Genomic DNA, 12780 nt, shown 5'->3' with positions numbered 1-12780 from the left:
TTGGCACGCGATGGCTCTCCTTGACCAAACGGAGACCCCAAGGAAACAAGTGCTTCTCTTCTGTCCCCACCCCACTCGACTAAGCAAACAATTCCCGCTCACTCCTCCAACTCAATCTCCTAATCCATCCATCGATTCCTTCATGCTGATTGTCACCCACAAAAACAAATCAGTAGTAGTACTTCTTCTTGCCAGCTTCACTAAACATATTCTATCGCGGTCACGGCGACCAAAAGAAGCCCGACGACGACGACGTGCCCCACCCCAAGATGCTTCCTCCTTCCATGTCCCCTCCCCCTCCTCTCTATAAATTGATGTCTGTGCGCCTCCTCCAAGCCACGACCACTTCTTCCATTCTCTAGCTCATGCCCGTCTAGCTTCCCGGTTCTTCTTCGACTTCTCCCATTCTTGAGCTACTGCGAATTCAAGGAAGACATGGACGAGCAGTGGATGATCGGGCAGACTTCCCTCAGCCTCGGCCTCAACGTCGGCGGGCCACGACGGGCTCCTCCGGTGACCAGGGACCACGTGGAGGAGGACTTCATGTCTTCCAAGAAGAATCACGTGGTTGAGGCGCTGGAGGCCGAGCTCCAGCGAGTGGGCAAGGAGAATAGGAAGCTCAGCGACATGCTCCGCGCGCTGGTGGCCAAGTACTCTGACTTGCAGGGCAAGGTCAGCGGCATGATGGCGGCGGCGGCCGCGGCTAACAGCCACCGCCAGTCGTCGACGACATCGGAGGGCGGCTCCGCGGCGTCGGCGACCAGAAAGCGCCCCCGCAGCGACAGCCTCGATACGGCCAGCCGCAACCCTTCGCCGCCGCTCGCCGTGGCCGGCAGCAGCGGCCGCTTCGCCGTCAGCGTCCCCGTCGGCCCCGACCAGGCGGAGTGCACGTCCGTCCACGAGCCGTGCAACAGCAAGCGCGGCCGCGCCGACGAGTGCAAGGCCAGCAGGGTCTCCAAGCTCTACGTCCACGCCGACCCCGCCGACCTCAGCCTCGTAAGTAACGAACACCCAGCCAACTTCCGTCGATCTTCTTCCCCGTGATTATAGATCGCGACGAAAGTTGTAGCCGCCACCAATTAGCTAATCAATTTGCGCTTGGTTTTGACGAGCAGGTCGTGAAGGATGGGTACCAATGGCGGAAGTACGGGCAGAAGGTGACCAAGGACAACCCGTGCCCGAGGGCCTACTTCCGGTGCTCGTTCGCGCCGTCGTGCCAGGTGAAGAAGAAGGTGCAGCGCAGCGCCGAGGACAAGACCGTGCTTGTCGCCACGTACGACGGCGATCACAACCACGCGCAGCCGCCCAAGCAACAAGGCTCTGGTGGCAGGAAGAGCGGCGACGCAGCCGCCGTCCGCGTATCAGCTGCGCCGGTGCTTGCCCAGCAGCAGCGGAAGCAGGAAGCTTCGACGGCGGAGCAGGTCGCCGATAGGAAGAACCTGGCGGAGCAGATGGCGGCGACGCTGACGAGGGACCCCGGGTTCAAGGCGGCACTCGTCTCCGCGCTCTCTGGTCGGATCCCTGCTGCCTGACCGAAAACCTGCCAGCACAAGAGAATATACTCAGGAAAACATTTTTCAAGAGAGAGGGCCGGCGCATGACTTGCACCTACGGCGACAGACCTGGCACCTCGACGGCCACGGCTACCACCGATGCAACCCTGACGTGAGTGATGCCCACGCGGGCGTCACGGTGGCTCCGTCCGCGGCTGCCCTGGGGAATGCCGCCGCGGTGAAGGCAACTACGCTGACCGCGGCAGACCTAGCGAGAGGCCCCGCGGTCGCTCCGGCCGAGGCAGTACCGGCGGTCGCCGCAGCGAAACCAGTGGAGATCATCGACCTGACGAGCTCCTCTGGAAACTTCTTCTGAGCCGAGGAATATCACGACGACGATGGTGGCGCGACGTTTCTATGCATCCATGACGTATTGAATATTTTGCGCAGTTCATCTACATGTAAACTGGTGAACTGTTTCCAAATTAGTGAGCGTGCGAACTGATGTTGACTTTTCTGCTGCAAAATTAGGCAATTCCATTCCTCAAATCTGTCGAGGCATGAACACATGCTCAAAAACATCAACAATATTTTTCACCCCATTGTCCTGCCTTTCCGCATGTAGCTCTAGGTCGTATTCGAAATATGCATAGAAATGCACGTAATGTCCTGAAAATATCAAATAAACCCAAAAAAATACAAGAAAATGAATATTGCTTAAAATGGTAAGTCTGATTAAAGATAAAGTTTCAAGGCCGCCCGGACGAAGGGACCATCAGATCGCACTTAAACTTGACCTGTCCCCATACGGTAACCAAGTGTTCCTCCGAAATGCTCCGTTTTGTAAGCACGCGGCATGCCAAACTTTCTCAAACTGATTGCAAGTTTTACTACGGCCTACTTAGGAAATATCATGATACCATGCAAGTTTAGTTTTTTTCAAAATATATCTCTATCTTTTGAGATTCCAAGACAAATTAGCTTCGGTTTCGCCGTTAACGACACCTACCAAATGTGTGTAATTTGGTTCCTTATAATCATGGAGACATGAGCATGTGCTCAAAAACATCAACAAGATTGTTTGCCCCATTTTCCTGCATTCTGCATGGGGCTGTCATTCGTATTCGAATTACGCCTCAACAATGCATAGAAATGCATATAATGTCATGAAAATATTAATTGAACCATGAAAATGCAAAACAAATTGGCATACAAATTAAAATGGTATGTGGTGACTGAAGAAAATGCTTCAGGATGTTATTTGGTCATTATTTTATTTGGTAGGGAAAAAAGCTTCATATAGGAGACACTACATGTGTAACTACATTTAGCAAAAAAAAACTACATTTAGCAAGATGATATGTTGTCGTGTTTACAGGATTCCAATGAACCCTCTAACACACATTAACCCTAAGTGACAACAATTCAATACAAGCTTTTTCCGTTTTTTGTCACCATTACTTAGAATCTGTTTATAGATGAGGTTACCTTAGCGGTCGGCAAACTCACGACCCTGCCACTATTATTTTGGCTAGATACCAATGGCGGCGGAAAATGTTGCCTGCCACTGATATTAAGTTACTAGCAGCGGCCACGAATAGCTACCCACCAGTTGTTTTTGGGAACTGGTTAGCTGTGGCTCACTCCTTAGTGGCGCATGCTGCAAGACCACCCACCAATGATATCTAGGTCAGTAGTAGCGGGCTAAACTTTTAGTCAGCCACTAGTAATTTGACCAGTGATTTGGACTACATTAGCTGTGGTGGGAGGTATACAAGGAACGGGCACCTACCTTTCTCCGCCACAGCTGGTCAAACATGTAGGCATTTTGTTTAATTTTTTGCAATTTTTTAAAATTTCAGTATGCAATTTTTATATAACCATGATATTGTATGAAAATGATTTGAACGGTGTACTTTCATTATTTCTTATTTTTAGGTATTTATTATAAATTTGTATTTAACTGGATATAATTCAAATTTGAACTACAATTGCAGATTTAAAATTAATTTTGAACATTGGAAGAAAGATCATGAATTAAATATTTAGGTGTATTGAAATGAAAGTTTGGTACTTTTAAATATGTGTATGTGAAAATTCAAACACACAAATTTAATTATAATTATGTAAAATTGATTTTGATTTTTTTTTCAGAAAATTCTAACGTTTTCTGAAACCTATCAAATTTTGCATGGCATCATTATGCATGACATGTGCATTATGTGGTTAGAAATTTAAAAGTATTTGAAAATGCTATCTTGTAGGCGGCTTGGAAACAGAAGACGTGGCCTCAAGGCACATGCGTGTCAATTATCCAACTAATGAGCGTGTAGTTCTTACTTCAATATATGACACAAATACATAGTGAATAAATTAAAAGGTATGTTTTCACCAATAGTTTGACACTTTTAATGTACGTGTAGTTCTAATATGATTTATGTTCATTACTATAAATGCATCAAATGGCTAAATATATGACATTAACCCAGAATAGTCACAAATTTGATCGTAAACCTTGCAATGGCATAAACTAAACATAGGAATACATTCAAGAGGAAACGATGAAACAAAAACAAATTCACCTTCACACCTGCCATATTTCCCTTCAAAATCAAGACACTTCCCCGAAGACTGTTCAATTTCTAAATGAGTTGCATCAGATTCTTTTTGTAACTCTATCAAAAAAATTACCACGTGGTATATGTGTCATATAATGACACCATATTAAGTTTCATTTCTTTGAGAGTTCATTTACATCTTTTGTTTAATCAAAAACATTTAACTCATTTCAATAGCTAGAAAAGGTCACTCGATGCTTTAAAAATGAAAGGACTCGCGTTGCGGGTGTGACCCTTGATCCGTTCTATCCATGTCGTCGGTCCCAAAGAAGCCAAGCTAATGTCCCCTCTAGATTCTGGCAAGAAAAATGGAAGGATCTCGCGGTGCTTGTGGTTCCACAGGGCGGGATTGTTCATTTGTTCGACCGTGGAGTCGTGGATACTAATTTATCTCTGAGAGGACCATACAAACTCAAACATGCATACACGTGCTTAAATGATCTACTCAATTTATAACCGATCGAGTGAGTGAACTGTAATCCACCAACTGACTAAACAATCATGGTTTTGACTCCCGCGAGGATGAAGTCCGGAAATCACCATACTCTTTGCGCCTCAAAACAAGTGTCTTAATTTTCTATCAACTTTATAATAATGTTTTTTTTCGGGTGAACTTTGTATTAATGTTAATACAATGTTGAGACATTTATTTTGGACCAGGAGTATATCACAATTTACTACTCGCCCCTTAACGTCAAGTCTCTGAAACGTCTATATTTATATATTTATAAAGGGACTGCGTTGCATTGCATGAGTTTCGCTGTGACGGACCTTGACTAGTCGTAGAAACTAGATTGGATCCTACTGACTCCACTCGATCATTGGCCAAGTCCCACTGACTGGACGACCGCGGAGTCGGACGCAAGCCTCGTGCATGTGCCCGGCGGCTACTCTTCCACTCCATGGAATCTGACTATTTTGTGGCGGAGAGATGAAGTCTGACTTGTCCAGGCAGCCTCCATCGCCGGCAGAAACCGCGACCAGGCTGTTAGTAGCTGTGATGCACGTGCGCGGGCAGGGTGCCGGGTGCGGTGCCACGTCAGGGGTGAAGTCAGGCTATGGCGCTCCTCCATCGCCGGCGGCCGCCGCACCGCCGTCACGCACGTGCGCAACACATCCATCGACCGGGCAGAGTGGGGTGGAGTGGAGTGCTCCGGCGGACGGCCGGCCACTAGCTAGAGCTTCCGTGCTCTTCTTCTCTGACCCGTAACTGGACGTACCAAAACTTCAGAAGTCCAGATGCGGTGATGCACACGTAGATACGAAGGCCGGCTCTGGTGATCATACTGACCAAGTCATTTACATACAAAAAAAATTACGTATCAGCGACCTGCATGCATGCATGAGCACGGCAAGGGACAAAAAATGGCCGTAGGGAAGTCTACCCTGAAAGGTCAACACTCATGGCTACTATATTTATTCATCTAAAAATGAACTCTCGTTTCTTTGCAAACTTATTTTTTGGTTTGACGTCAAAGCAACTCTTTGTGCGTAGTAGTACTAGCTAATTAAAAGGCTCCAAGAAGGCTTCAAATGCTCTTACCTATCTTGGTCAAAATAAATATTCTCCCGTTTGATCGATTAATTCAGAAGAAATTGTTAAGAATTTGCATGCATCATGCATGACTACTGGACATTTCGCAAGGAGAGACCTGCTCCAACGGCCACCTACACGTCACCTCTTTCTGGATCGACCAAACCTAAATAGCTCATCGATGCCGCACAAAAGGAAATGAAGAAACAAACTCCACGATTATGCCGACTCGTGTGCATGCATGCATGCAGGAGGGCGAAAGGTACGAGCCGTGGCATGGGAAACCCAAAGCTACACGTGCTAAAAATGGACTATTAAGCGTTTGTAATAAGCAGGTAGCTATCGCAAAAAATAATCAACAACTCAAAAAAGAAAGAACTAGTAGATCTAAAGAAAAGCACTAGTTTACCAAGCCGCAAAAGTCCATTCCTTGATCGTCAAAAATATACTTCCTCCGTTCCGATTTACTTGTCGTGGTTTTAGTTTAAAGTTGAACTAAAACCACGACAAGTAAATCGATCCGTTTGGAAGTTAACAACCGGCGGCCATGTGAACGCACGCTTGCACGATCGCTGTCCCCTTGTAGCGTACGCTGCCCGTGCGAGTCGTATCCTGGTGCCGGGTGGAGCCGCAAAAGATTTTTGTTATTTTTTGAATTATTTGAATTGCTTGCCACATATGTCACGTGGTGCCGCAAAAGATTTTCGTGATTTGATGATCCCGTATACACAAAGGTCCATGCGAGAAATTAGTTTCCACATTCTGTCTTGACCGGTTGCCCCTCTATCCGTCCTATCCGCATCGTCAGCCCCGAGATAAGCTTACCAAGTCTTCATCCGGATCTCCGACACGAATGCCGCATCGCTTCTTTTCTAGTACAAGCCGGAGATTCGTCGACGGGAATACTTCATCGTGTGCTTGCCCTCGTCCATCTATGGACTTTTCGAATGGGCCATCTATAGCCAAGCACACTTGGTTGGGGCCGGCCAAGGAGTGCTGTATACTTTTACTACGGCACGTGCTTGATCGTTCGGTCATAGTCTTGTCATCTACTAGTGGCCTAGTGGGTAAATATTGGGTGAACCCACTAAAAATCTAGCTCGGACAAAGGAACCGTCCGGTTTCCAACTCACGTGTGGAGTAGTATCAGGGAGACCACCACGAGCAAATTAGTGACTCATTTATACCCCCTTTATTCGAAATTACTTGTCGCAGAAATAGATGTATCTAGATGTATTTTAATTCTAGATACATCTATATCCGAGACAAATAATTCCGAACGGAGGGAGTAGCACTTACGTGCATGAATCTCGCCGGGGAAAGTTGGCAAAAGAACGTACTAGTACAATGGATTCGCACGGGTCAAGGTCCGCGACAAGTCGCCGGCCGGCCACCGGATCGTGAGAAGTGGAACCGCATGCACGCGACGTGACCACATCCGACACGCGTGCAGGCAGCAACTGCATGTTCTGCTGTCTTTCATGTTTGCAGCTTCGGTTGTGTTAGGTCAACGCCGTTGACTTTAAAAATAGTTAAGCTTTAGGCTAGTCTCAAGCCCTGATGCGTTCCAACCGATTGGTGCCGCCATGCCGTTGCCTAACATGACCTGCATCTGCATGCGCGCCGCAAGGAACCAACGTTGGAAAGTCGGCATGCATGCAAGTCGCCAAACCCATCAGAAAGCTGTTTCCACCTTCCATTGATGTCCTGGCGTTGACCCTTGCCTTGGCATACACCTATATTTCTCAGGGAGTCAGCAGCTGGCCACTAGCAGCAGCGTATCGTTGAAACTGACCCAGATTATGTATAAAAAAGTCTGCACGAAATGTCAACGGTCCACGAACTCAAGGTGCCAACCTAGCTAGCAAGCTAGCGAACCAACGTAAAGGTGAAGCATAAGAAAGCTTCAAATGCTAGATCTTCCCTCTGTTCGTCCGTTAGATTCCGGTCGTCTCATGCATGGTTCCAAATTTTGTTGGTTTTTAGAGAAAAGACGCCGGCCGAGCCCGAGAAGAGCTCGAACCTAGCCCGACTTTGAATTAACAAAGCCATCAACCGACCAGGATTACAGGGACATCACATTACAATGGAAAGAATGCAATGCAAAGCGGAAAGAAGATACATAGAGCTAGGCAGAACAACACAGTGCCAACAATAGAGCATGAAAGCCGATGACCATCATTACGCCTACACCAACTAGCCAACTAGGTACTTGGGAGGAGGGACAAGTCGTGCAAGCATCGAGCGCCAGCTACATCCATGGCCAAACTTGGGCAACACTTGAGATGTCTCCACTGTCGCAGAGGGCCACTACCCATTCAACCACGCTCGATGGGTGCCGCACCGGCGTCGAGGAAAGTGGCTACACATAGCCCAGCTCCAGGTGACCGAGCTGCCATAGGAAAAGCAGACAACGCTGACCCACGAGCAACAGAAGGCCAACCCGACGAGAACCAAATCCAGCAGTGGCAGCACGGAGCAAGGGACGCGTGCTTTCGGACGAAGGCGCGCATCCATGACGAAGGCCGAAGAAGAGGAGCAGGACAACCATGCCACCATGCTTTGGAGCCGAGACACCGACCGCTCCACCACCAAGAGCAACTTCCGACCACCGCCTTCAAGAAGGAACACGCCACCGAGGTGCCGTCGACGCCCAAACCAGGGGAGAACTGGCTTTCGCCGGAGCTTAGGGAGGAGGCGGGAGGGGGGTCCACCCTAAAGCCTCCAAGGAGGGGCTTGGCGCCCAGGACGTCGACTTTGGGGGGCGCCGCGCCGGCCAGGGGTTTCCCCCGGAACCACACCCAAATGCCAGATCCGGCCATCCGGTACCATGGGACGATGGACACCGCCGCCAGGGACCAGCGCCACCACGGATCGGAGCAGATCGGGCCGGCACCGAAGCTTCACCATGGTGCCCGGCGGACTACGAGGGGCCGCCGCTGCGCCAACGACCGTGACCTCCACGCAGCCCACACAGCCGTGGGAGGCCACCCACCAGCACCTGCCGGTGCCCAGGTCGCGCCGCACGCCGCCGACCGGGGCCATCGCCCCGAGGCCCGTGACCCTCCATCCGAGGAGGAGGCACCATATCCCCTCCGCCACCATCATCCGGGATGCACGTCGAGCACTGGGCGCCCCTCTGGCAGCGGCAGAGAGGAGGAAGAGGGAGGGGGAACCGCGGTGGCAGCGCTAGGGTTGCCCCCGAGTCGCCTCAGAGGAGGCGACGCGGGGAGGGGGGGATCCGGTTCAACCTTCTGTGTACTACCAAATTAAGTTGGTTTGAATCATACAATTCTTGCTTGTCGCGGTATGTTGCAGCAAAAAGTATACTGCCCTTCCTATGAAGAGACTTGGGGCCAGTTCTTTTCACGCAGGATTCTACGGAATCAAGATTCTAGAAAATTCTCAAAGAATCTGCTTCTCCCAGTATCCGTCATCGAGTTCTTTTCTGAGATTGTAGTTTGAGATTCCGGAAAGAGTTGGTGTGTTCAAATGTGTTTACTATCCTTAGACAAAAATTGTTTGATGAATTATTAACACTTTGTTGTTTTAACAGTATCTAGTCGAATGAGTACGAAAGTGATTTATGAATGTCATAAAAAGTGCTCTGTTAACTCCAATCATTTTCTTTGGCGGGACTCGCCAGAATCCTAAGATTCTGGGAAAATTCACCTGTATTGGAGATTTTGGATTGCACTAGGATTCTGTAGAATCCTTTGAAGATTTTGGAAAGACAATGAAGTTCTTTTGGCTAAAGATTTTTCAGACCGAGATAATTCAAAATCTGTTCAAAAGAACTTGCCCTTGGCATGCATCATGACCACCGAACATTCATTCGTTCCGTTAATCCTTTGTGAGCGACCTGCTCTCCAATAGTCCAACGGATACGAAGGCGTGGTATGCATGGAGCACAAAGTAATCTTGTCAAAAGTGATAAGCTTTTACGGTACTACTCCCTTCGTTTCTAAATGTAATACTTTCTAGAGATTTCAATACAAATTACATACGAAGCAAAATAAATGAATCGACACTTTAAAATACATCTACATTCATTAAAAATCTCTAATAGATCCTATATTTAGAAACGGAAGGAGTAGTTAATATGTGAGTGAAAAGCTAGCGCTGTGGCATGAGAATCGCAAGCTTCGCGTGCTCAGAAATGAAGTACAATACTGTATACTAGCGGTTGGGGCGCGCCGCCTGAGAGAAAGCTGGGTGCTGCCAGGTTAAGCATGCCCCTTCCACGTTATTGCATGGTTCTGACTCGAAAAGTAACAAGTACACAACAATGGAAACATGTGATAAGAGAACAGCCTTAGGAGTCATAGATATTATTGATATGTCCTTATAGTTTACATCACCAATGACACAAATGACAGTGGTTCAAAAGCAACGCAAGCGGCACAAAAGCGGAGGCACAATCAATCAACTTCATGGGAGCCAACGTTCAGCTGATCTTCGTCGTCCGGACCACCAGCTGCTCCCTCGTCTCTTTCTTGCATGAGTGCCTCTATCTGCGCGGACCTCATGCTATCTTAGGTCTTGGCGAGGAGAAACAGCAGGCTTCCGTGAAGTATGCATCGTTGCTCGCTGCTTTCCATCCTGCTGCACGTACTCAACAATGCAATGACAAACAAAAATTCTCAAAGATTGAGCGAACAGAGGCTAGGTGTAATGGGAATTACGAAACTGAAACCACCAACGAACACACACACCTGAGTCCGCCGCAGGCCTCGGTACATCCTCCCGTCAGCTGCTGCCTTTCTTGCCGAGCTTGTCATAGAATGAGGTGTCAATAATTAAGATGCACTCGAATCTCCTCATCGCTAAAGCGATCACAAGAGAAAGTAGTCTGAGAACCATTCAAATGCTGCCCGAGAAGCATAACTAAAGTACTAAACATGTCATACCGAAAGGCAAAGCTTCGGAAGAACTGCAGTCCCACCAGAGAAACAAACATATCTGCCATTTTAGATAGAGGCACGAGGACGTCGTCGAGGCCGAGAAGCTCAGCATATTTTCCTGTCCATACCAGGGGCTGCAGGTATTGAGCGGTACGCCGTCGCCGCCTTGTATGGTGCCTATTATGTTGAGAGAAGCATGAAGCTTATTTCTGTCGCATAGCTCAAACCAAATTATAATGGATCTATATAGCTGCCATGCACTCCAGAATTCAGAATTTAAGTACTCATTGTTAAATTAATGTCAAAATCAAACAAGGAGAAAATCATCGACAAACCAACAATATATTCTTCTAAGTACCAGACCGTGCATAAATCTTAATGCAGAGCAAAATACTAAAATAATAATACAAAATGATCAAGGAAATGCTGAACATAACTGAAAAAGAAACAGGTTTACCACCAAGCACAAAGGTGTACCTTCATAGATATCGGGCTTGCTTGTCAACATGAGAAGAGATGCGGTGATAAACAACATTTGCTCCTCAAGTGGACTTGCTATGCTTACTGTGGATCTTCTACTTAAGAGGGGAATCAAGAGGCAATGCCAGTGAACAGGGCATGGACAGAACATAGAATCCAGTCTGATCTATTAGAAAATAGAGAGTTCATCCTTAACATCAGTATGAATTAGGCGCAACTCTGGCCAACGGCGGTGAATCTGATTGATTGATGTAAAGAAGCATGCCAAGCGGGAAACTAAACATTATTCAGAAATGACTTAACCACAAATTTTGTGATACTTGCCAAACTATGAAATCGTATGTGTAACAATAGTATACAGCAATGAAAATATTGCCCCAGTTTCACTGACACAGTGCCGCATCAGTTAACCAGCTTGTCCGGCCAGAAATGCATGCAGACCAGAAATAACAGCAGTCTAATAATATTACAGCATCATCCCTTGACCGCCACACCTTGTTCTAACCAACCTAAGCCTGTTTGATGCATGCTTACCAAGACAGAAACATGCCAATAAAAGAGACCCCACATTGTTTTACCTGTAGCCTTACAAGATGTCAATAAAACATGCCGAACTTCAGATGAGCAAAACAAAATACCACATCTCCCTACTTTTCAACATGGTACCCCATGGCATTGCCCTATGCTCTCGATTCCAAGGAAAAGGTACTCTTCTTCCTAGGACCCTAAAAGAACATGCACCGTAAGCTTGACCTTTGCGCCTGGAATGAAAATATACATATGCAAAAATAATGATGCCGACTTACAAAAGAATTACTTTACACTGGATTTGGCATTAACTTATGTGCCATATCGTCGGATAAAAAATAGAAGTGCATGCAGTACTTCTGTAAAGCAAGTTCAGTCCAGTTCCTGAGCAAAATGATGCATTCTAAGTACTTCTGTCATTCTGTGTACTTGTTTAACAGTTGAGTATACAGTTTATGTAAAGTATAGCCAGACCATACTGAGATTAATCTTGGATGAAGGATGTGAGGAGCCAAGAAATGCCTATTCTTGCAAAATTCATGATCTGGCATGATGTGTAATGCACTTACCATCAGGATGCCCAATGCCTTGAGATCACTTTATATAATAAACTCTATATAAAGCAAGCTATATATAATAAACTATCAATTAATGACCTGCATACCCCTTGGAGATTGGATCTCCTAGGGCCGGCGCCCCCCTAGGGACCCTATATATAGTGGGGGGGAGGGCAGCCGCACCCTAGCCCCTGGCCTCTCACTCTCCCTCGCGTAACACTCCTCCCTCTCCCTGTGCTTGGCGAAGCCCTGCCGAGATCACCGTTGCTTCCACCACCACGCCGTCGTGCTGCTGGATCTTCATCAACCTCTCCTTCCCCCTTGCTGGATCAAGTTGGAGGAGACGTCTTCCCAACCGTACGTGTGTTGAACGCGGAGGTGCCGTCCGTTCGGTGCTAGGTCATCGGTGATTTGGATCACAACGAGTACGACTCCATCAACCCCGTTCTCTTGAACGCTTTCGCGCGCGATCTATAAGGGTATGTAGATGCACTCCCCTTCCCTCGTTGCTAGATGACTCCATAGATTGATCTTGGTGATGCGTAAATTTTTTTAAAATTCTGCTACGTTCTCCAACAGTGGTATCAGAGCTAGGTCTATGCGTAGTTTCTATGCACAAGTAGAACACAAAGCAGTTGTGGGCTTCGTTATTGTCAATTTGCTTGC

At 47.3% G+C, this 12780-nt stretch overlaps 1 protein-coding gene and 1 long non-coding RNA gene across 2 annotated transcripts; one reads left to right on the top strand and one right to left on the bottom strand.

Annotated features, from left to right (window-relative positions):
• Nucleotides 1–364: 364 nt before the first annotated feature.
• LOC119331159 (WRKY transcription factor WRKY28-like) lies at nucleotides 365–2022 on the top strand. The gene is made up of 2 exons (XM_037604333.1): nucleotides 365–996; nucleotides 1116–2022. Exons 1-2 carry the CDS (start codon nucleotides 436–438, stop codon nucleotides 1530–1532), a joined length of 978 nt encoding a protein of 325 aa, XP_037460230.1. The 5' UTR covers nucleotides 365–435; the 3' UTR covers nucleotides 1533–2022.
• A 7923-nt stretch (nucleotides 2023–9945) lies between these two features.
• LOC119331183 lies at nucleotides 9946–12193 on the bottom strand. The gene is made up of 4 exons (XR_005160410.1): nucleotides 11027–12193; nucleotides 10556–10726; nucleotides 10361–10471; nucleotides 9946–10250 (listed from the first exon to the last, which is right to left on the bottom strand). It is a non-coding gene; the product is annotated as an uncharacterized LOC119331183 (long non-coding RNA).
• Between the last annotated feature and the right edge of the window lie 587 nt (nucleotides 12194–12780).

Source organism: Triticum dicoccoides, chromosome 7A (genome assembly GCF_002162155.2).
Source record: "Triticum dicoccoides isolate Atlit2015 ecotype Zavitan chromosome 7A, WEW_v2.0, whole genome shotgun sequence".
NCBI classification, from domain to species: Eukaryota; Viridiplantae; Streptophyta; class Magnoliopsida; order Poales; family Poaceae; genus Triticum; species Triticum dicoccoides.
Note: the sequence above shows the minus strand (reverse complement) of the source record. Positions and strands in the feature narration are given on the sequence as shown.